At 37.2% G+C, this 25,958-nt stretch overlaps 1 protein-coding gene across 2 annotated transcripts in view; it reads left to right on the forward strand.

The window, feature by feature from the left end:
- The first annotated feature begins 275 nt into the window (after positions 1-275).
- Positions 276-25,958, forward strand: part of LOC120534455 (alpha-2-macroglobulin-like protein 1) — a 121,681-nt gene continuing 95,998 nt past the window's right edge. For both annotated transcript variants that reach the window (XM_039762044.1, XM_039762053.1), the window contains exons 1-8: positions 276-400; positions 5,290-5,473; positions 11,109-11,265; positions 11,383-11,435; positions 12,859-12,879; positions 15,119-15,287; positions 19,760-19,844; positions 19,941-20,064. In XM_039762044.1, coding sequence (XP_039617978.1) covers positions 333-400; positions 5,290-5,473; positions 11,109-11,265; positions 11,383-11,435; positions 12,859-12,879; positions 15,119-15,287; positions 19,760-19,844; positions 19,941-20,064 — 861 coding nt within the window. In that variant the 5' untranslated portion in view covers positions 276-332. The remainder of the gene's footprint in view (positions 401-5,289; positions 5,474-11,108; positions 11,266-11,382; positions 11,436-12,858; positions 12,880-15,118; positions 15,288-19,759; positions 19,845-19,940; positions 20,065-25,958) is intronic.

Below are 25,958 nucleotides of genomic sequence, written 5' to 3' on the forward strand. Positions count from 1 at the left end.
AAATGGTACACTGTCCGAGTAAAAAAAGCCTCTGTTTTTTTCTGAGATCCATGGCACACCCTACTATATACATCGACTAATGTTCAGTGTAAGTATTCAAACCAATATATATATATATATATATATATATATATATATATATAAATGTATATGTTAATCCTGACAGTTGCTTTGGTATGGAGTGACAGAAAGGTTAGATAAAGTTCAGGGATTTGTAAATATGCAGGCAGTTGCATCACAGGGATGGCACAGACAGATCTGGGGGCTGAGAGAATTTTAAAATCTGATCAAGGCACAAGTCAAACAGTCTAGCAGCAGAACTCCAAGGCATCATGTGGAAGCTGCTGTTGTCAGCGTGCTTGTTTCTACACTATTGTGAAGCAGAGATCTCCACAGAACCGTAAGCTAATTTTTCTTTTTGGAATTGTGGAATTTCTCCTATTTTTTATATAAAAGCTACTTTTCTAGTATAACACTAAATGTTGCTACTGTTGACATTTCTCAAAGTCATTTTCTGAATGGTTTTACACTAACTCTGGGTGAGTTTATTTGGAATTAAGAAAAAGAGATCAGTTGCAATGACAGCGTAGCATAGTAAAAATATTAGAAATATTTGTATTTTTGCTATAGATTTAAACTCTTAACTCTTATTTGTCATTTTCCTATTAGCTTGAGCTTGTTCCTTAATTGTACCCTAATAGTGACAGTTAAAAATGAGCAGCGCAGGCACCTGACAAACAACACTGAATGCTAAAGGCTGCAACTGCAATCTAAAAAATATTGGTTCTGTAATAGCACTTTACTGGGTTGTTTGGATTCTCATTGAAACATTGCTTCCCAAAGACCAATTTCATTCTAGGAAGGGTCCCTTGAATGTGAAATTGTTTTATTGCAGTTTGAAAATGTTTTTAATATGTGGACAAAACAGAAATCTTTACTATATAGTCGGCTACCTGACAGGATCCTAAAAGGTTAATAAAACCTAAACTTAGCATTATTGTATGCGGCGAGAGTCCTTCTAACCCATGAAGCCATTGGTATTTCACAAGTCTGTTATCATCTTTTCTTAAGTTGGAAACTGATACTTACCTAAACAAATAATTATTTCTGGAACTTTCATATGGATGGTTCTTTTGGGGACCAAAAATAGTTCCCCTATGGCCAGCCTATTCAAATGGCAGCCCAGTAGCAACCTCTGAGTGGCCCAGCTCATGATCCCACCAGAAACGCAGAGAAAAACACATTTTGCAAGCCTTAAGAAATTCCTACAGTAGTACAGATTATGAATGGAAACTCAGAGTAGCCTAGGAACATTCAACCCACAATGCTGCACATTGTTGTGTATATGAAAGTGGTGGTATTAGTCTGTGATACAGTGATTTTTTTATTTTTTTTTTTTGTGATGGTACACGGCAGTTTTTTGTACTGGCACCTCGACCGTAATAGCTGATCGTGGCATCGACTACATATTAAATGATTCCATAACTAATTGTGTGCTGAGTCTTTGTTGCTTTCCAGTTTCATTAAGTGAGTGTGAACAATGGCTTTCACAAATTAATCTAATTGTTACTCTAATTAGTGTCTCATTACTGACAAGCATTGTCTCCACATTGGCCGTCCACTCAAACGCTTCGATCCTGTAGATTCATGGCTGTTACGAGGATAGCGATCAGCCATTGACATTCAAAGCAAAGAACAAGTTAGAAAGTCTGCATTTTATGAAAACATGCAAAAAGTTTGGAATTTTTCTTTAAAATTAAGCACTGATTGCTTTACGGAACTACAGAACAACTTTTTTTGTAGAATTCAGAGCTCGTCATTAACCTGCTGTTAATATTCTTCTGTTTTGGAAATTGTGTGTTTGTAATTTTAAACTATCAAGTGTAATATTATGCAGTACAGCACACATACACAGGTGTTGTAATAGTACTGCCACTGTTTCACAATAAGGAGATAATGGGTTTGTATCCCAGTTCCTCCCTGTGTGGAGATCGCAAAGTGCTTTGAGTAGTGAATAAAGTGCTATATAAAGAATTGTTATTATTATACTTGATGATTTGTCAATTTCAAATTTAAAATGTTATGTTTTTTCACCAAATAAACAAAACATGTAGCACTAGAACTCTCAGCCCCTATCTTCACATATATCTTCACAGTACCTCAAACTTGATCCAAATGCAATGTATGCACTACCATCTTTTTGGTTACAAGAAATGCACCTCTAATCACACGTGTGGTGATTTAAAACGAACCTGTGTTCCCTCAGTGTGTAGTAGAGAGTTCATGTGTGTTAGTTACTGTTATTACTTTGTATGGTTTGTGCACTGATACAGTAGCTTTAGGAGTTATCATGGTGTTGAAACGGCACTCCTAAAAGTGTTCAACGACATCTCTCTTATTACTGACTCAGGTGATGCGGCAGTCCTTGTCCTCCTTGATCTGTCTGCTGCCTTTGACACCTTTGACCATGAAATATTGCTGATGCGGCTCGAACATCTTGTTGGGCTTAAAGGGGCTGCTGTTAACTGGTTCAGGTCATATTTAACTGGTAGACACTTTTCAGTGACTTTAAATTCCTCTTTGTCATCTACTGTTCCTCTCAAATACAGTGTTTCTCTGGGATCCATTTTGGGTCCTATTTTATTCTCTATATACCTTCACCCTATTGGAGCGATTTTTAGGAAATTTTACATTTCTTTTCACTGCTATGCTGGTGATACACAGGTTTATATTCCTGTCTGCAACTCTGCAATAGATCAACTCCACATCTGTATGTCTGAACTAAGATCCTGGATGGTTAATAATTTTCTTGATCTAAATCAAAATAAAACAGAGGTGCTTATAGTGGGTCCACCAGCTAAAGCCCAAATTGGTCTTCTTGCAAACCTCAAGTCCGCAATCTGCGTGTTACCTTTGATAGTAACCTCTCTTTTGAGAAACAAGTAAATTCTGTAGTCAAGAGTTGCTTCTTCCAACTTCGTCTATTAGGTAAGATCAAGCCTTTTTTATCTTCTAAAGATCTTGAGAAAGCTACTCATGCTTTTATTTTTTCTCGCCTCGATTATTGCAAATCGCTGTATTCTGGGATTAACAAATCACTGATACACAGGTTACAGCTGGTCCAAAATGCTGTCGCTCGCTTTCTGGTTGGGGCAAGGAAGTATGACTGTTTCTCCTTTTTTAGCTTCTTTACATTGGCTGCCTGTCAGTTTTTGAATTGATTTTAAAATCTTGCTGCTAGTTTTTAAATCTTTACATGGGCTTGCTCCTGCCTATTTATCTGAATTGTGTGTTTTACACCAGCTATCCAGAGTGCTTAGATATTCTGGTCAGTTGTCTCTTGTTGTCCCTCGTACCAAGTGTAAAACTAAGGGGGACAGGGACTTTGCAGCTGCTGCTCCTCGCCTGTGGAACTCTCTACCTCATCATATTAAGGAGTCATCTAACAATTGAACTGTTCAAAATGAGATTAAAAACTCACTTCTTTTCACTTGCTTTCAGTGACCTTCAGTAATACTGATGGTTTCCTCTTATTATTTCTATTTATTTTTTCTATCTTATTTTATGTTCATATATTTTATTACTATTTATGTTTTATTGTTTATTGTTTTTGTTTTTTCTTTTATTCTATTATTGTAAAGAACTTTGGCCGCAGCATCACTATGTTGTTTTAAATGTGCTATATAAATAAATTGACATATAGCTTTGATAGCATTGATAGTTCTTTTTTCATTCTGTTACTGCACTTTGTAATGTGCCTGGGTGATTGATATATGACCAAAATATTTATTTTGTTTCGAAAGGTAAACAAATGCTATTGCTAATACTGCTCACTTTTTTGTTTTTATGCACTTTGAGATGTGCTTAGGCCACATTTGACCAAAATGTTTATCTTTTTATTTCAAAGGGGGAACAATTCTTTCTACTACCTCAGATTCTGTTCAGCTACAGCTTTTGTGTGTTTATGTCCTTTTTCATGTGCCTGTGTCAAACCAATCAATCAATCAATCAACATTTATTTATATAGCACATATTCATACAAAAAAATGTAGCTCAAAGTGCTTTACAAAATGAATAGAGAAATAGAAGACACAATAAAAGATAAACATAAGTCAACATTAATTAACATAGAATAAGAGTAAGGTCCGATGGCCAGGGTGGACAGAAAAAAAAAAAAAAAAAACTCCAAAGGCTGGAGAAAAAAATAAAATCTGTAGGGGTTCCAGACCAAGAGACCGCCCAGTCCCCTCTGGGCAATCTACCTAACATAAATCAAACAGTCCTCTTTGTATTTAGGGTTTTCATGGAAGGACCTGATGATGATGGTCACGTAGACTTCCGGCTTTCAGTCCATCAATGTTGGTGCATCATGATGCTTTGAGTAGGTGGTGGTGGCGCAGGCCGCCACCACAAAGAAACCGGAAAAAGAAACAGAAGAGAGAGTTGGGGTCAGTATGGATTTTGGAGCCACTGTGAATAATTATTATGAAGAATTGAACATACAGAGTATCAGTATTAAGTTAAAGTGAAGTTATGAGAAGGCCATGTTAAAGTAATGTGTTTTCAGCAGTGTTTTAAAGTGCTCTACTGTATTAGCTTGGCGAATTCCTATTGGCAGGCTATTCCAGATTTTGGGTGCATAACAGCAGAAAAAATGTGACCACATTTAAAATGGAAACAATGAATAAACATTACTTCTTTTTCAATACATTCCTTTGCGTTGGTTTAAAATTTGTTATTACCTGCTGCTTACCAACAACTGGAAATGTCTGGCCCTGCTACATTTCTTGGTTTGAAAATCTGGCCCAGGTGAATTTGTAATTGAATAGCCCTCCCTTATGGCATCATTCTGTAATTCCACTTTGACACCTTTAATTTCAGGAGTGTACTTCTGCATCAGATCCACTAACCTTCTCATAGTAAAGAAGAATGAAAATTGTGATGATGAAAATCCTAGAAACAATCTGAAAAACACTAAATTATCCCCACGTAATGCACATACTGTAAATGCCTTGTATGTTCTAATAAAAATTTACCAAACTTAGTTTTGTAATTTCCACATTGACCCCAAAGTATACAAACAGTTTGCTTAATTAAGTTAGGAGTCCAAATAAACACAGAAGTTGGTTGGAACAAAAACCCGCAGCCTCAGGGGTCCCCATAGGTGGGTTTGAGAACCACTGGTTTTGACACTTCTACTTCTGTCATTTTCCACTTTCTTTTCAAGTGCACATTTTATGTAGTCGCACTTTGGAGAATTAACTACTTTTATCAATTTCTTCATTCCAGGAAATATGTTGTGATAGTTCCTTGTGCTCTTGAAGGAGGATCAATGGCAAAACTTTGTGCTCAGGTTCTTAATCCCAATGAAACAATGTCTTTCAATATCAGGCTGAAGATAGACTTGGAAGAAGTACACTTAATGAAAGAAACGGTGAAGGAAAAAGACTTTTACCGATGTATCAATTTCCAGGTAAGAAAGACATTTTCAGGCAAACTCTCAGATGATTGGAAAGGTCACATTCAAAATCATATGAACATAAGGAAAATACCAGTGGCAGAAAGCTTTGTTAAGTTCAAAGAATAAAGAGTGAAATAATACATTCATATGAAATTGTAAACTGTTATACACCTTAAGACTGTAAGAATGAGGCTCACATCATTTGCCATCAGTGTTTGGAGCATATTATGTTATCACGCTGTTGTGCAGGTCTGCCATACATAAAATATTTAAAACTCTGAACTTCTGAAGATGCTTGTATCACCATTTCCATAAGGTAGGAATCAGTTTACTCCTCAGTGATTCTAAGAGCTATGGTTAACAGTGGTGTGTTTTCTAAATAGGATTACCCAGAAAAAAATGATCTGACAGGAGTGGCCAAACATAGAACAATTCATAATGACTCTCATTATAGTCTGAATTAAATCTAAGAGAATTTCTCCAAAGACAAGGACTACCAGAACCATTGATGAAGCCAGGCCCAAGAGTAGTGGCCATGAACAAGCACTAGGTGACCAGATGCCCACATTGCTCATTCTGGTCCAGTCCAAAAAAATGTGCATAGAGCTGGAATGTGGGCTCACCACCAGTAAGATGAAGGATGACATTTGGTTGCAATGCTAATTAGATGACAGGCAAGAAAGAGTTAGATTAAGGGATGGAGCAAGGAGACGAGAACAAGCCATTCAGCCCAACAAAGCTCACCAGTCCTATCCACCTAATACCTCCAAAAAACATCAAGAAGAAGCCAGAATTCATGAGGAAGAATGAAAAAATCCTATCTTGATGTAGTTGATCTCACCTCTTTGCATAACACTTTGTCTCTTTACATCTGGAGTTGTACTATAGGTCTCTAGCTGATTGCTGTCCAGTTGTGGTTTATTTCGGTAGATGAGAGGGTTGCCTCAATGCCATTTTGCACTGTAAAGGGGACACTGTTTACTGCAGTTTGATGAATGTACCAAGCAGCTATTCTACACATTCTACATTTCGAGAGACATTGAATTTGATATTCAAAAGAGTACTGTTTACTGATTCTGTAATCCTACTGTGAAATTTATTTGCTCACATATGGACATGCCCATGTGATGAGCAGTGGACTAATTTGGACAAATAGGTAGATGTGGTCAAATTTGTTGTTATCCTTACAGTTCATTGAAAAAGTGATATATGCCCCTGAAAAGTGATTTGTCCTAAGTATACCTGCATGCCTTTGATATGTCATTGAGTACTAGGGTGTAGTACCGTGTTAGCCATTATGAATGTAGAGAAAAGGCAAGCAAAATGACACCTTTTATTGGCTAACTACAAGAAACAACATTGGTAAATCTTTAAATGAGAAATCTTAAATGTAAAACATTAATAAATTCATTAAGGCTAGGGTTAATTTAACAAGAGAGAGAAGAACAATGTATGGTCAAGATCTTTGGATAAGATAACTGCCCAAGAAAGCCTTTTGAAGTTTCTAATGAGTTTTTCAAAACAATGTGGTTCTGTAGTCAGGTTGTCTGTCAGTCTGAGAGATGTAAACAATCCTCATATCTGGCCATAAAACTCTTGTCTTTATTCAAGCCATGTTAAATGACACCTTTTTTTGGCTAACTAAAAAGATTACAATATGCAAGCTTTCGAGGCAACTCAGGCCCCTTCTTCAGGCAAGATGTAATACAGAAACTGAAGTTTCCTGTGTTTATATCCACACACTAGGACAAGAAACAACAATGGTAAATTTTTAAATGAAAACTCTTAAAATGTAAAAAATTAATAGGTTCATTCAGGCTAAGATTAATTTAACAGGAGATAGAAGAACAATGTATGGTCAAGATCTTTAGATAAGATAACTGTCCAACAAAGTCCTTTGAAGTTTGTGATGAGTTTTTCAAAACAATGCAGATCTGTAGTCAGGTTGTCTGTGTCAGCCAATACTAAACAACGACCAAACACTAAAAAATGTATTTCCTGAACCTCCCCTCCTGGCATCCAGACAACCACCAAACCTTCAGCAATTAATTGTCCGAAGCTCCCTAAATGAACCAACAGAAAATGGCACATCTCCCTGCCTACAGAAAAGATGTAAAACGTGTGCCCACATCTACAATACAGACCGTATAGTTATACCACATTGCCGACTTGAACATCACATAAAGGGATCATTTTCCTGCAGATCATCGAATGTTGTCTACCTAATTCTCTGCATGAAATGTCCTGACACTACACTCTATGTGGGAGAAACTGATCAAACACTCCGCCAGAGAATGAATTTGCACAGATTCCACATTAAACATGGCAACACAGATGTTCCTGTAGCGGCCCACTTCAACAGCCATGGACACTGTGAGAGGGACTTTAAAGTCACAGTGCTTATGGGCAACTTCAAAACACAGCAAGAGAGAAAAGAATGGGAAGTTAAACTCATGTTAAAACTGAATATGTTACAACTTGGCTTGAATAGAGACAAAAGAGTTTTATAGCCAGGTATGAGGACTGTTTGCATCTCTCAGACTGACACAGACAACCTGACTACAGACCCATATCGTTTTGAAAAACTCATCACAAACTTCAAAGGACTTTGTTGGACAGTTATCTTATCTAAAGATCTTGACCATACATTCTTCTTCTATCTCCTGTTAAATTAATCTTAGCCTGAATGAACCTATTAATTTTTTACATTTTAAGAGTTTTCATTCAAAAATTTACCATTGTTGTTTCTTGTCCTAGTGTGTGGATATAAACACAGGAAACTTCAGTTTCTTTATTACATCTTGCCTGAAGAAGGGGCCTGAGTTGCCTCGAAAGCTTGCATATTGTAATCTTTTTAGTTAGCCAATAAAAGGTGTCATTTTGCTTGGCTTTTCTCTACATTCATAATGGCTAACACGGTACAACAACCTAGTACTTCAAGCCATGTTGTAATGATTATAAATAACTGAATTTGAGTGAATTTTTTTAAACTAGCTCTTTTCTTTAATTAGTGATACACGTCTCCAAATTGTGCAATAACTCATTCAGCCTATTTAAATGGAGAAAAGTTGTCACTATGTTTTTTCAGTGTCCGACACTGAACATGGACCAGAATAGAGTTGTCTGAGGTGATCAGAAAGAAAATTATACACAAGCATGTTAAAGGCAATGAGTATAAGATGATCTCCAAACAGCTTGATGCCCCTGTGGTAAGAGATGTAAATATTATTAGGAAGTATAAGGTCTATGGCACTGTAGCCAACTTCCCTGGATATGGCTACAAGAGGAAAATCAAGTATAGAATGTGCAGAAGTATGGTGAAAATGGTAGACAAAAAGCCAAAGACAACTTCCAAAGAGATACAAGCTGAACTGCAAGGTCAAGGTCCATCAGTGTCTGATTGCACCTTCCACTGCTTTATGAGAAACAGTGGGCTCAACGGAAGAAGACCCTGGAATGCTCCTCGGTTGAAAGAAAGACATAAAAAAAGCTGGACAGGAATTTGCTTAGATGCATATTGACAAGCCATAGTGTTTATGTGAGAATGTCCTTTCTGCAGATTAATGAAACCTGAATCTTTTTGCAAGTCTTATCATCTTTATGTCCACAGGCAAAAAAATGAAAGAACACCATACATACTGTGAAACATGGGAGGAGACTTGGTTATGTTTTGGGGCTGCTTTGCTGCGCTAGACACATGGTGTCTTGAGTCTGTGCAGGGAACAATGAAATATTGAGACATTCTGGAAGGAAATGTAGTAGTATCAGTATCAGAAAACTCTGTCTCATTTGCAGGGCATGAATCCTCCAACAGGATAATGACACAAAACACAGCTAAAAGCACCCAAGAATGGCTAAGAACAAAACATTAGACTATTCTGAAGTGGCCTTCTATGAGCCCTGATTTAAATCCTATTGAAAATCTATGGGAAGAACTTGAACATGGAGTCTGGAGAAGGCCCCCTTCAAATCTGACCCTGCTAGTGCAGTTTGCTCAGGAAGAGTGGGCCAAACTACCTGTTGACAGGTGCAGAAGTCTCATTGAGACCTCCCAGAATCGCTTGTTTGCAATGATTGCCTCTAAATGTTGTGCAAGAAAATATTAGGTTAAAGTTCCCATCATATTTGTCCGCACCATTTTCATTTGTGTTATTACTTGAAATTTTCTGATGGATCAAAACAATTTGTTAAATATGGAATTACCAATGATGGGTGCCGATTACTTTTGTCAGTTTCAAGTTTTTTTAGAGACAATTGCGTTTTCCTCTTTTTTGTGGAGGAGTACTAATAAATTTGTCTACATAGAGCAGCTAGTTGATATTATGAGGAATGGCCTTCAGTAACTAAATCTGAACAGTGAATTTCTGAGCTACTCACGGATTGTCCAAATTAAACACCATTTTCAGACACAAGGTTGCTTACATGTGTATTTAATGCTAGAGTACCTTGGGCCAAAGGTGAACGATTCACTTTATTTGAGGTTGTATGTTATGGATGGTCATCAGATCACCACTTGATGAGACCTGACTGGAAGTGCTAAAAGCAACAGATATTGCACAGAAGACAAAGGGAGTGCCTTAGGACTGACAGACTGGGGTGGTGCTCACCATTTTTACAAAAGACAAAAGTGGTTGTGTTCCAGTTACCAAGGTTTCACACACACTCAGCTTCCCTGAAAAAATCTGTGTAAGGTTATTTCCTAGAATGAATTCTCCTTTCAATGGATGAACCATCATAGATCTATGAGGAGGAATGTGGATTCTATCCTGCTCGTAGAAAAGTGGTTCAACTTTGTGTTCTTGCACAGATATTTAAAGGATCATGGAAACTGGAGAAAGTGAAGATATTATAAGGAGGTTCAATGTTACAATGAGGACTACCGGAGTAAAGTAAAAAGTACATTTAGAGGTCTAAAGCAAAGGAGGCACAAATAAAAAGTATCTTTGTCTTATGAGGGTGGATATTAGGCTGAGTAAAGCCAACTTTAAGGACATTTAAAGCAGCTTAAATGCCATGATTGTTTATCCACAGACAACTGGTATGTCTTAATCTAGTGTGTGATATAAGCCATTGGGACACTAAGAGAACAAGCACTGGTAACTGGTCTTACAATTGCTATAACAAACAATATTTTTAGAATAAATGTAAGATATATACAAATGCTCATTTCTGCTACATTCATCTGGTCTGGTGTGTTCTATTTTCTGTTTGTGTTTGGGGTACAGTTAAAGTTCTTAATCATTACCCACTGCTCTGGGAATAATTGCATATATTGTATTTATAGCTCAAAATTGCCTAAATGTCAAAGCATTCTGACACACAACAAGCCCAAAGGATAGGTTCAGTAGTTTTCAAGTCAAAGTTATTTCTTTCCATTCAAATTTGTTACATGAACTTACCCTTTAATATTTTGTGTCTTGTGTTCATTTCAGAAATTAATGAGGTATCTTCTAATTTCTTTAATCTTACAGCAATTCCCAGAAATGTAGAATTAGCTTTCATATCATCCAGAATTGTTGCATTGTCTTCCTGTTTAACATCCATTGTGACCAATAAACTCAGTCAGTCAAGCTTTGTTACAGCACAGGAAATAATGGCAGGTTCTTTTTTTCCACCTTCATAATCACTTTCCCTTATTGTGCTTTAGGTCCCACTTGTCAGTGCAAACTTCATTGCATATATACATGCTGAACTACAAGGAAAGTCATTTAAGATGACATCTCAAAAAAAGGTGTCACTTACGGTCTTGCGACCTTTGACCTTTATACAGACTGACAAGCCCGTGTATAAACCTGGACAAGTAGGTAGGTGCCATCACTCCATTCCTTGTACTTTGGTCTGACATGCTGTTATGTGAGATTGTGTTATTATTGATTCTGTTCATATAATTCTACTGTATGTTATTTTTATTATCTTAACAGTAAAATTTAGAGTAGTGTCACTGGAGAAAAATCTTGTTCCTCTCAATTTACAGGTAAGCACCATACTAAATCAAGTTGTACTAGCAGAAATGAGATGGGATGTATGTGTGATGGAGTGTGGAGGTGGTGGGCTGTGTGGATTTATATTTCTGTTCACAAATTTTTATCTATTCAACTTCAAATTCTAATGTATTGTCATTTGGTATCTGGTACACTTTACATACAGAGTAGAATAAAATTCTTACCTAAATGTTTGACCAACATCATGACTGTCCAGAATCATTACCAGCAACTAAATATGGGCCTTACCTTGAATCCTCTGCCACAGTCTGTGCAATAATGTTGTAAAATATATAATGTTTTATTCATGCTTCTCACATAATTATGGGAATGTCAGTTAATTAATCATGCACATGTTTGGGATGAAGTCAGAATACTCAGAGGAAACCACAAGAAGACCATGCACACCTCACTCATATAGTGATCAGATAGGAATCAAGGCCTGGAGCTGTGCAACGGCAGCACTCACCACTGAGCTGCTTTGTGCCCCAAGGTCTTATTCATCTAGCCATTCTCTGATGCTTTTACTCATCTCAGAGTTCTCAAGGCTGTAATGTGGATACATCAGGGAACCACCCTAGAGGAGATCTGTGCATTCTGTTAGACATATCCAGCATATGGATGACTTCATATTAATGTAAATTCTTACTGGTACTCCATTGTAATGTTTTGTGCTCTAATTAGTATAAACTATCCGAAAGAACATTCCCTATAATGGGAAATCCCTGAGTGTCTCATTCCTAAAATCTGATTTACAAAAGGGTTGTGTCATTGCTTGAGCTATCCCATTGTTAATGTATTTCGGTCCCACTACAGGCATATAAGTGTGTTCATCTGAGTGCCAAATTAGCACAACAGAAAAGAATGTTTCAACTGTAGTCATGAGAGTCCCAATGAGTTCCTCACATGGGGATAATATTGGATGCAGACAGACATTAAGATTATTCTTCCTATTCAGGAGGTCAATTAGAATTATCCAAACTGGCAACGACGCATTAAATGGTGGGTTGGAGGTTTTGGTCAGTGTAGCAAGACAGGAGGTGTGGTCATTCTTCAGAGCTAGTAGAGAGTTCTGGGACCACCATAAGGCAGTGTTAGTTAGTTTAGCTTCTGACCCCATACATAACCAAAATGTGTTTGCAAATAGTGGACCTCATAGTGTGCTTATCCTGCACTTAGAGTGTAATAGATATAGAAACAGGTCTTACTTTGGGAGGCTCATGAAAATGGTAAAGAAATTAACTGTATTCTACCAGTGAATTTGATCATTCGTTTTAGACAAAGTCAAAGTTCCAAGCAGGTGTATTTGGAATATACAGTAGTTGAAGGCCAATACAACTGGAATGACTTATAACTGAGATAACGACTGGTTGACATACTAATATCAATTTCTGTCATCTTCTTGTTCTCTTCTAGTATCCGAGTGTGGTGCTCACGGTAAGCAATATCCAACCTTTTCCTTTTAAAACTGTTCTATGTAAAATATGATTCTAAATAAATTATCAAATCAGTCGTTTTCTGGTTGTAGACCTTTTGTGTGGTAAAAACTAAACAACTTCAAGTTCTTCAAGTTCTCAGCTAAATACAGTTAGCAAAATGCTGTGCATGAGTACATGGAAAATAGCTACACTTAATTAAAAGAAATTGAAGACCGATTCAAACAAAGAAAGCAATTTTAGACAAGGACATACAGAAAATGAAAGTTTTCCCATCTATATGAATTAACTTATATTTATCCAGCAGTAACACTTTTTTGGGCACATTCAGCAACAACATTTAGATGTACCATCTATTGCAATGTATTTTGTAATGCTTGTAATTATAGAATGCAATCTATTTTTCATTCCAACAGATGGTGCATTGCAAACTTTAGCACTACAGTATGAGTGAGATATCAGACAAAGTACCTCTTAATAAACATTTAAATACAAAAAAATATAAGAAATAAAAAAGAATGATAGGAGTACCAATCTCATTAGATTTCATTAAATATTCTGGTGATCTGACCTCAATGTAGCAAAACGAGAGCAGAAATAATGTAAATAAATAACAAATTCCATTAACCGCTATATGCTAACATCCCAGGACCCAAGTTTGAAATCCCCGCAGTCAGACAATCAGTTACTTCCCTCTGTGCAATAATCAGTGAGCATCAAAGAAATTAATACTTCTTATATCAGTCTTTTCTGTTTATTACATTTTTTTCCTTATTTAAAATTTCCTTTTTTAGGTTATTGTACTGGTTGTATACACAAGCTGTTGGAATGAAAAATGCAATGGTTTTTATTATCACATGTGATAAACACTTTGGAATGGGTACGTCGAGAATGATGTCCTTAAGAGAACATATCTCGAGACAAGCTGTAGGTATTGCATACTGCAGATATGCTCTTTTGAATGCATTTTAATTAGATGATGCTTCTACATGTGGCTCCACTCACAAAACACACAAAATGACAGCATATTTAAAGATACAGAATACAAGTAACAAATAAACAAATCTAACAGAAATAAAAACACATTAAAAGTAATTCCTAATTAGCAAAAACAACCATAAAACAAAAAGCTTTGTAGCATAACGCATGCTAGATATGCATGTTAAATTTAAACCCTATAGAGATTTCATAAATGGCACAATTCAATTTTCAAGCAGCAGTCTAAGTTGAGAGTGCTGTCATATAACTACCAGCAACGGTGTACTGCATGATAATGTGCAGTGAATACACTTGACTTAGTTTTCCTACTCTTTCTCTGTACGTTTAGCATTCATTTGCTCAGAGGTTGATGCGCTTGCTGCTTCATGATCAGCTCTTATTTTCTCCACTCTAGCAGCCCTCTTCTTCTCTTGTTCCGTCGGCATCTTTTTGCATTAAAACTGATTAAGTCAGTGTTTGTGTTGCAATTACTTAGTACGATTTGTTAATTTTTTACTTAAGCTGGCACTTAAGTGTTCAATCTGCCTCAAGAGTGATTTAAGATATGAAGAGGTAGAGGAAGTGACGGCGAAGGTGGTAGGGATGAGAGCGGTGCCCGTACGCATGTACCACATGGCCGCCCTGCTGGCCGCTGCCTAGAGTTGATTCAACAATAAAATAAAAGTAAAAGGAGTAATAAAAATCATCACCCCGAAAGCAGACAGTAGAGGTCACATAGTATATGTGTACTAAATTTCAGATCAAGAGGTGAAACTGTTTGCGAGCTACAGGTGATTTAAAAGGACAGACAGACGGGCAGAAACGGTAACGTATTATATAAGAAGATTACTACACTGGGTCTCACAGTTGACATAACAGAATTGGAGAAGTTGGCAGGATTAGTCATATATTGCAGTTGCATTTTGTTTTTATTGAATTGCACAATATTTGCAGACATCTATGTGAAAACATAATTGAGACAGGTAGAGAGTTTATTGATAGTTGAGTTGTTTCCAGGTGTAATTATAAGATACCATTAGTATCCACCTAATATACATAGGCAGCATTAGGCTAAATTGCAAAATTACGTAAAAATTTTACTAATATTTGTATTTATATGTAGACCGAACAATAAAGTCCTGCAAGACTTTTTTGAAATATCCAGACTTACAAGGAGGAGCTGCATGTTACTAATGTTCTTGGAACAGGTTATTCTCTTCTCTCAGAACCACTGAAGCTTTGTCTCTGAAACTTTGTTCCAGGATCCCAATTCTAACAGAATTGGCCAGTGGCTGAATAAATCTTCAACTGGAGGAATTTTGGATCTTTCCTTTGTCACCAGTTCTGAGGCCCCTGTTGGGAACTACATGCTGACTGTGTGGAGAAACGAAGAGCAGAAATTTGACCGGACATTTGAAATTAAAGAGTATGGTGAGATTTTCTTTAGCATTTTTATTTCACATAGCTGTCATCCCATGAGGCAAATATTTCAAAAAGAGGCACATGTTGTCTCATTGTATTCTTTCTTACCCATTAAATGATTTTTTATTTATTTTTTTACTAAGTTACCACATTATATAAGTAGTTGTGTAAATTAGAGTTCTGAAGTTAATTTATATTGTACAATGCTAACTGAAACTTAAAACAGTGTATGACAAGGAGATTAAACTGAAGAAGAGCAAAATTTTCCTCTTTTAATGTTGTACGACTTTCACATCATAAGCCATGAACTTAGTGGATATAAATGCACTAAAATGTTTTCTGATTGGCTGTTGGCCAAACCACTTACCTATTAGTGATTACAACTCTTTTTTTAGTTGATTTGAGTGAGTACTTTATGCTTCATAACATTCAAAAGTTGTTTTTATGCAATAGTAAGGGTCCAATAACTGCAATATTGTCTCCCAAATCTGTTTATGAAAGTTGGGGATTTGATCTGGGGCTGGGCTTATATAACACTAATTCAGTTCATTCATTCGTGAGGAAATTTCAAAAAGGCCCAGTGTAATTAAATATGTCTGTTTATGAATACAAGTGACAATCAGGAAATATTTATTAGATAATGCACTCCTGTCATAGCCTGACACTCTGTACTCTTAAATAATGAAGAGAAAACCTCAGCTTGTATTTTACTGTACCATGTGGCTAGAGAAAGGCAGTTTTAATATATTTCCAGAAAATTAGGACTAGCTCCCGTGTTCCGGGGTGTTTTTTGATAGTACTGAATAATTTCATTTCAAATCTCAAAATAATGTTGATCTGAGGAAAATCAGATCAGGGTGTGCCTGATGGAAGTTAAAATATTCTCAAAAGTGTGATGAAACAGGTGGTCTTCTTCTTTTGAAATATTTATTGCCTGCATTTTAATCAAGTATTTATTATTGTGACCAGAAAGGCACAAGCATAATCCAGATAAATTATAAGAAGACAATTTTGACAACAAAATGAATGCACAAATGGGAAGGTATAACTGAAGGTTTGTACACAAAAAAGAGGAGAACAAAAATAACAATACATTACAGTATATGCCCCTCTGGACCTGCCTGTACTTTACAGAGCTAACCACCTTGGGATATAATTATTTACCTTCTTCCTGCATTCCAGTTGTCCTGTTTCCTTCTGCCAGATAAGCCTCTGACTCTTCTCCTTTCTCAACTCCTAGTTTGTCTGTTTGACATGGTAAAGGCCTTTATCAGATCACACCCAGGACTACTTCCAGTGCAACTTCATCCTGACAAGAAGCATTTCCATGTCATCTATTGGCAGATCTACCAGCTACAGTAGGGCATTTTAGATTCATGCCAGGAGCTCATGACGACAACAGGCCTTTCCACCAAGATCCCCTCACTTGTTTATTGAAATGTTGGAATATATGCACACCACAATGATAAAGGGACACAAATGAACCATCACCCCAACCCAAACCCTGAATTCAATGAAACAAGTGGGTAACCATGAGCCAAAATGACACCAAGGAGAAATGATCAAGTCTTGCACTGAAATCAAAAGAGAGAAATACCACTCTGCACTAAACACCACAGTGTCCACATGTAACATGGTTGAAAGTATGATCAGCTCTCTGTTAAGGAGCTAAGACACCCAGGGGCCTCTGGCCTTGATATCATCCCCAATTCAGTGGACACTCTAGACACAATTTCATATCAAAGAAACCTTTGCTGGAGCTTGAACTACAGCAGCAGACTATTGCTGTAGCCAGCATCCAGCATGGGGCTTCATGGCCTCCATCTGCAGTAAAGTTTTCATAACACTCTGCAGTCTTGACTGCATGTTATATATTGTTCCTCTGCATTTTGGTACTCTCAAGATTTCAGTTGTTTTATAAAACATGTTCACTGATCATTATACTACAAGTGTTTGTTTCTATTCACCTATAGTCATCCCAAATAGTGAGTCAGCCCCTGTATGAAGTGTTGTTGCCGAAATCTTGAAGTATTTAACTAAGGTATACATTTATACAAGAAGATGTAATGGTTTGGATAAACTGTTGACTGGCGGGTGAATGCTGGCTCACCGCAGTCACAGAAACAAAATTACGCACAGTGAAGCCCACAGGACTGGGCAAAGAGACAATGTGAAACATCTCAGAAACATTATCAAAATAAATGATAATACAGATGCTGGTGAACCCTGTAGATATAGAAATGTTAATGTTGATAATGGTAAAAATAATGTATATAACATCATACCAGTGCCGAAGAAGTAATCAGTGACATGCCTGAATGACTACCGACCAGTTGCACTCACACCAATCATCATGAAGTGCTTCGAAAGGTTAGTCATGTCACACATAAAGACTAATCTCCCTGCCTCCCTTGACCCTCTTCAGCTTGCATACCGCTCAAACAGGTCAACTGAGGATGCCATATGCTCTGTCATTTATCTCTCCCTGACACATCTGGATGAAAAAGACACATATGTCAGGATGCTGTTCATATACTTTAGCTCTGCTTCCACACAGCCTCAACCACCTCTAAAAACAGAACTTTTATACATGAAAACCACTGTCCTGCAAAGATGAGTGTGCATGTAGAAAAGAACTGAAAATCCCATACTGCCCTTTAAGAACCTTTTTGACACTCTTTATCCTTCTGTTTTGAAACATTCTGACCTGTCATTGTTTACACACATCTTAAACAACAATAATTATACACTGATAATTTCTGTATTATTTATTTATTATATTACATATCTTACACATCAATATTGCTGCTACTTCTTTGTCCTATCTTTGCACGGTCTTGTCTTGTTTGTGTTTTAATTTTTTAATTTTAATTCTATTTTTAATTTATTTCCACGTCATGTTGTTACACTGTGGACCCTGAGCTTTTGTCTATTTGTATACTTGTATATGGTTGAGATGACAATAAAGTTCACTTTGACTTGATGTATTTTAGATTATATAATTAGATTTAGTATATTACAGTACCAGGGGGCTTCACAAACACTTCATCCCTGCTCGCTTCGCTCGCCAACCCCTTTAACCACCCTCCCAGCCAACACTATGCGCTGTTGTGAAGAGGGGGGCTGAACGCACCCCAAGGAGACGCAGTCGCTCCTCCGAAACCCTTCTTTAACGGTGATACAATGCTTCATTTGCTTCATCAACTGCTGGCTTGCTGCTGCTCCTGTGCAGCGTGATCTGCATTTCATTTGGTGCTTCAAACATTTTAAAATCACTGCCTTGTCTCTCTTCTTCCTCAGACATCCTCAAACACTGTTCCGAGTAATATTTTCCATTTGTTTGCACTAATGTGAGCTTTGCTCTCACTTTCTTGATTCAAATTTTCCTACTTCCATTATCTCTAACCTGCTCTGCATGTGTATCACAGGACTTACTTCCAAAGGTTGTAAGTATGATGTGACTTGCCCGTCTTGTGGAACGTGAAAGTGTCTCCTTGTCTCTGTCTCTCAAAGATCTCTCTTTAAAAGGTTACGTCTCGTTGCAGTGTCATCCCACATTTTTTTTTTAGAATAGAGAGATAGATATAAATAATTTTATTACTTTAAATAATTCATTTCATTCACTTGTGATCTCTTGATTCCTGGCACAGGGTAAATGTATTAGTTGGAGACAGAGAGAGGGGTCAGGAGCATGGTGGAAAGTTCTCTACGCTCAGTCCACTAAAGTTATGGTGTAAAAAAAACTAAGAGCCCATGGATTCAATGTCTTCACTCTTTCTTTTATAAGCCTTATCATAAGGTAAAGGTAAAAATATTTAAATAGTTGTGTAATCCAAAAAAACAACATCCAAAATACGGGCAGCAGGCCAAAGAAGGAGAGCAGGTGTGTTTCCTAAGGTACAAGACAGGAAATAGAACCCAAAGACAGACAAAAAGGATAAAAGCAGTAATCCAAAACAAAATAAAAAAAATCAAACAGAAAGGCCACAAAGCAATAGCACACTCAACAGAATCACTAAATCAAGGGGAGCTCTAGGTAGTGGCTGTTACAAAGGCAGGAAATAAAAATACTTGACTGAAACTGCTGTCCCAGATGCCTCTTTTATTGTCTCCAGCTGCTTAATAAACATTGCCTCACAGCAAACGTAGCTAGCAGGGGCCTGAACAAAAGACAAGTAAAAAAAAGGCCTAGATCTTCAGTTCGTTCCTGCCGCTGACTGGCCATATTTAAGAGAATTTACATTGCAGCAGAAATCAGTCATGTGTCATTTTGGACAACAGTCTTTTTCATGTACCTGTATGTAGCTTTAAGCTGAAAAAACATCTTATGGATTCTTTTATACCAAGCACACAAAGATACAGAATTGCAATAACAGCTAAATATGTTAATTGTGCTAACCTTTTTTGTGCCTGGTGCTTTACAGTTTTTATATTTTAGACATTGTATACTCACTCTTGAAAAGGTTTTTTTTTCCCCTAAGTAATGCCTAAAATGGAACTGAAGCTTAATGTACCCAACGTGATCAGCGTATATGATGAAAACAGCACAGTGCAAGCATGTGCCAAGTAAGTCAGAAATTGCACCCTTACCGTTATTATGGGAAAGTGGGACACATTTCTGAACAAACCTGACTTGAATTTCTCTTTGCTGTTTTCTTTTAGGTACACATTTGGGAAACCAGTCATGGGCAAAATTAATTTTACCTTCTGTCCTGTACCCAAAGACAAGTATAATATGTATAACTATTATAAATTAGATGACACGTGTTGGACAGTATCAAACATGGTAAGTGAAAAAGGTCTGGCTGATTTTATCTTTTTTTTTATTGATGCTATTAAAAAAAGTGAGCAGGATGGCAATATCTCTTGTATTTTTTTTAATTAGTATTTGAATCAGAAAGTGACGTATAGTCAAATCAGGCACTAATCAGGAACAGGGAAGTCAATACAAAGATCATCAAAACCACATTGAGCAAAACATGAAGCCGGGAATTTAAAAAAAAAAGCAAATTTCTTTAATATACGCACAGAGTAGTTGTTTTAGAACGCTCCACAATATTGAAAATAAATTTTCAAAAATTAAAAGATTTACATTTTATAATACTATTGCTTCGCTTTCCCCTAATTTGGACCCCCCACTCTGCCCCCCATGCTACATGGCAGTCACTTCACATCTCTGACGAAGGGGGGGCTGAATGCATGCTAAGGAGATGCGGTCGGATCAGCAGCTGGCTTGATGCTGCTGCTACAGAGCTGTGTGTTCTGCTTGTTGCAATGCACGTTGATCATTTAAAAGCCTGTACAGCAGCTGTCCTTTTGTCTCACTGCCTTGTCTCACGGAACATTAAAGTGTCTTTCCGAGAAGATGATGTCTCGACCCAAGATGTTTTTATTGTAATAGAGAGAAGTGTATTGTGTAAAAAGTCCAGATCAAACAGAATAAAGCAAAAATTGCTGAACAAAATAGCAATCTGATCTTCAGCATTCCACACTGTACTGGCAAATGTAACTGTTGCTTTTGAAAATCATCACTAACAATGTCATGTTTACTTCCTCCTTCTGCTCAGCCTTTGCAAACAACATCTTTAGTCTTTGCTTAAATTTTAGTTGCACTAACACTGCATACTGTATAAGAACCCATGACCTTTTCGGTACTTTTAAGAAAATCAATGTCTTCCTTTTAATGACTCTTGGTGCAGTGTTTTGTTCAGCACTGCATTTGAATTTCTGCTTGTATTTCATTAGAGCTAATTTTGTAGTTGGCAATAACGGTATCGACAATGTGATTGATGGCAACAGTGCCACTGCCATACACAACCACATCATTATGTGTGATGTCATTGTGTCACCATAATTGAAGATGGCGGTGTGTTTAGTGGTGTCTGAAGATGGCAGCGTGTGGTTTTTGGTTTCCAAATTTTTGGATAAACTAAAAACACATAACAAATTAGGTAGATTTAGCTAGGAAAAGATAACATAATACTTTTGGCTTGGTTTTTTTTTGACAGTTGGCTCTTATGAATTCCCCTTAACTTTGTCATCCCACTCCCTGGTTGTTTAATCTTCTTTAATGTCTTTGGACATTTTCCACCATGACTTTAACAGAAAGGTGATTCACTTAAGGTCACTTAAGAGACACAGCATGGAGACAGTACTGCACCGCCATCATTTATTGGTGGGAAACGCTAATGATGCAATACAACACATGACCTCCATCCCTCCAGGAACAATTATAGCAGCAGTAAAGAAATATGTTCGGAGAAACAAATGTTATTGAAAATGGTGTTAAGAAAACACAAATACCAAAACATCCTAGATTAAAACATTGAGAATAGAAACTGATGACAATTAACAAAATCTTTCAATTCAATGGTTGGGGAAACCAGATTTCTCTCATCAATAAATCTGTCCTTTATTAACAACAGATTTCAGACAATAATGAACACATGGTTCAGCCTTACACAAGATACACAATAGCATCATAGTTGACAAGATAATGACATAATACAATAAAATTGCACTGTTTTAATTTGAAATTTAACAGGAAAAGAGTACTCAGTTATATCCTCTCTTTGGTGGGAGGATGTGTTAAGGGAATAGTTTGTTCCATCAAAAAGACAGCATAGCCTGGACTACAAGAGTATTTAATTATTTATTTCTGCCATGAAGAGGCCAGTAAGACAGTAATAAACATTTACTGTATATATAATTAAAAACTAATTTAAATTGCAACTATACATGAATGATAATGATTTTTTTAATTAATTTAAATATGCCTGTACTTGTTTTTGCAACTGTTAGAAAGTTCTGAACATTATCAGCTGAAATTATATAATGGCTGATATGTAAAATGTAATGAAATGAGTATCTTTAATAATATTTTTGTGAACTACCAGCTGATAAGCATATACAGGGTAGCTGTGAAAGCATGTCTATTTGGACTAACCAGTATGGAACGTTAGCATTTAGAAAAGGTTTACTATTTGCTTGCTTTTGGTGCAAAAGTTGAATTATTGAAAGTACTTTCTCCCCAAAAATAAATTTATAAATGTACTGACATACAACTGTTCAAAGTTGGAAGACCCAATGTTCTGAAGATAAAACAGTGAATTGTCAAAGCACATGCAGCCTGTACATGATCATATTATTTTCCCAAAGGTATATACATTTACACACTGCCTATAAAAGCAAACAGAAAAATAGCAATAATGATGTTTCAAATAACAATGAAACATCACACAAGCTTTTTAAAAACTGGTGTGTATTTAAGTCCATTTAGTCTCACTGAGCTAGATGTATAACATATACATCTGGAGACAACTATGAGTAAATTTTGCTTAAAAGTGCAAGGGAACAATTAGACAGCTCATTGAGTGTCACATTTCTAAACTAATCTAATGCCTCATGAAAGCACATTGCACGTGTTATGAATAAACTAACCTGTTGCAAGGGTCAAACCTTTGTGTAGCATTAAATGATTCATTGGCATTTGACAGCATCAATGAACGAATGGTAAATGTGAACAATACGTTGTCACAGGTGCTGTGTCTGCTCTCTGTTGCTCAGCATTACAATAATAGCATAGGGGTTAACATACTGTAAGGTTGAAAGAATTGGAAAGCTACATCCATTAAAATATGAATTGCAAGATATTTATTTGAAGTAAATGATATGTGTGGTATAAATCAAACATGTTAATTAAAGAAAGAAACTTATCATCTACTAGGACAAGTCTGATCAAACCTTTTTGAGTCAATATCAGACAGGTAAAAAGCTTGCCCATTGCATCATTTACTCTTCAGTAAACACTGAGAATGGAATATTCATCACAGAGGTCTCTTTCAGAATGATCAAAGAAACAGACGGTAGACGTTTTTTTTATAAACTATTGAATTTACATACAGTGTCAATTAATACATACATTTACTTTTGGTTGGTTCGTTGGTCTACACCCAAGTGACAGATTAAAAATAAAAGTGCATTTTATTACATTATTGTTTCTCCTATCCTTTGGGTGAAGCCATCACCCTTGACATTTCTGTATATGTAACAACTTTTCTATATATAACAACTGTCCAGTCTTGTTTACAGGACATCTGCTGAAGTAATTTCCTGGTACATTTTGTGCATTACATCAACCTTCTTCTGGTATATCCCTTGTTTACTTGAGCATCTCAGTAGTTTTCCACAACCAATTCTTATATACTTTATCTAGGGGGCTTTGCCCCTTGCTTGCTTCGCTCGCCATCCCCAGAGCCTGTGCTACACACTAGCCTCTTTGCAGTTCTGCCACTCACGTATGGGGATGCGGATGTACAATTTAAACAGATTTCTATTTTCATGGGAACTGTTAAATTTGCATCAACATGATGTATAACTGCCTGTGACTGAATTTTGTTTATTTCTCTCTATTAAATAAAATGACTTTTTCGAATGTTTGGATCTGAGATTTGTTAATTGTCTTTGCAAAAGCATTCTAATGGGAAACTGTTAACATTTTTTTAATATGAATGGCATATCAAGATCTCCTTTGGTGTCTAATGTTAACTGTGGAAAATGTACTACATTACCTCTCTTGGCTACATCATTCTTTGTACAGTAATTCATGCAGTGGAAGATGGTGTTAACGGTTGTTGTTATTCTTTGGGATATTGTAAGTTGTGGTTTTCATCGTCTGCACGATCACCACCAACTGTTTCCGCATAGTCTTTTGATACGCCCTTAACCAAATAGCCATGTAACCAATCAACATTTCTAGCGTAAATTCATTTGGCCTCCTCGTTTCTCAGTGCTAGGATTCCTTGTGTACTCATTTTTTCTGTTGATAACCCTTCGTGATGAAATTCTTCAATAAGATTTGGACATAATACGTCTTCTTTAATAGGGAACGTAAAGTGAAAAAAGAGTTAAAATTTATAACAGCTGAGAGTGCAGGAAGTATGTCTCACAAAAGCATTCACACAGAAGAGAGGTGAGAGGACTGTGTGTTGTTTGAAAATGTTTGAGAGGAAGGCATGACTTGAAAAAATCTCAAGGCAAAAGTCTCGTCTCGCAGGACTTGAAAAAATTTCTTCCAAAAAGTCTCGAGTCTCATCTCATGGGACTTAAAAAAAATCTCTCTTCCAAAAAGTCTTGTCTCCAAAAAGTCTTGTCTCATTAAAAGATTTTTTTATAATAGAGAGTACATTGCAAACCAAAATACTTAACTATTGCTACCTCTAAATTATCCTGTCACATTTGTCACACCCTATCAAAACGAGGCGAAAAGGACTGTGTTAACAGAGTAGACGACGACGAGCCATGGGACATATAGATTTCAGAACTCCAAACACCCAAATCAATAAATGTGCCTAATGACACCAGTAGAAGCACAGAGGAGGCTGCAAAGCATCCACCTTCTGAGTGCATGTCCAAATGATTAACTATCCATCCATCCATTATCCAACCCGTTGAATCCGAACACAGGGTCACGGGGGTCTGCTGAAGCCAATCCTAACCAACACAGGGCGCAAATGATTAACTAATGGAAGTTAACTTTACTGTATAATTGGAAATGGAAACATGCCATGCCAGAAAATAGCTGCAGTATATCCATGGATAATGCTTATCTAAGCTCTGTTTGTTGTTGTTATGCCATATTATGAGGCAATAATAAAAATGACAGAAATATATCATTGCAGACGGAAGCACTTCTAAAAACGCATGAAGCCAAGTAGCTGCAGTGGTCTACACATGAGTTTGCCTGTCACCAGTTACCTTGTGCTACTGAGCTCCTGAATGGATAACAGCAATTTTAGCTTTTTATTTTGTCTCAGAGTCAAGTCTTTTCTTCAGTTCCTTTTGATCTCTTCGTGCTACCCCATTGGTGGTTTAAAACGCACCAACTATAGGAATTGGGAGCGGATGTTTTAGGAGGGCGGCACGGTGGCACAGTGGTAGCGCTGCTGCCTCGCAGTTAGGAGACCTGGGTTCGCTTCCCGGGTCCTCCCTGCGTGGAGTTGCATGTTCTCCCCGTGTCTGCGTGGGTTTCCTCCAGGTGCTCCGGTTTCCTCCCACAGTCCAAAGACATGCAGGTTAGGTGGATTGGCGATTCTACATTGGCCTTGGTGTGTGTGTGTGTGTGTGTGTTTGTGTGTGTCCTGCAGTGGGTTGGCACCCTGCCCAGGATTTGTTCCTGCCTTGTGCCCTGTGTTGGCTGGGATTGGCTCCAGCAGACCCCTGTGACCCTGTGTTCAGATTTAGCGGGTTAGAAAATGGATGGATGGATGTTTTAGGAGGAAGCCCTGTGGTTACTGCCTTTGAACTGGAAGATTTCGCCACTATCCACTACACACTTTTTAACAAGTTGTCCCCATATGTGTATTCTTGCTTGAGAATCAAGTCTGGCCCCACAAGACTCAACAGTTTGCAGAGCCACCTTTTTATATTACCTACATTGCCCACTTTGGTGGTCTTTACTTTGATGACACAGAAATTCCACATAGACAACCACCTGGCATTGGAGCTGAAACCATCCATCCATCCATCCATTTTCTAACCCGCTGAATCCGAATACAGGGTCACGGGGGTCTGCTGGAGCCAATCCCAGCCAACACAGGGCACAAGGCAGGAACCAATCCTGGGCAGGGTGCCAACCCACCGCAGGACACATACAAACACACCCACACACTAGGGCCAATT

Source organism: Polypterus senegalus, chromosome 1 (genome assembly GCF_016835505.1).
Source record: "Polypterus senegalus isolate Bchr_013 chromosome 1, ASM1683550v1, whole genome shotgun sequence".
Taxonomy (NCBI): Eukaryota; Metazoa; Chordata; class Cladistia; order Polypteriformes; family Polypteridae; genus Polypterus; species Polypterus senegalus.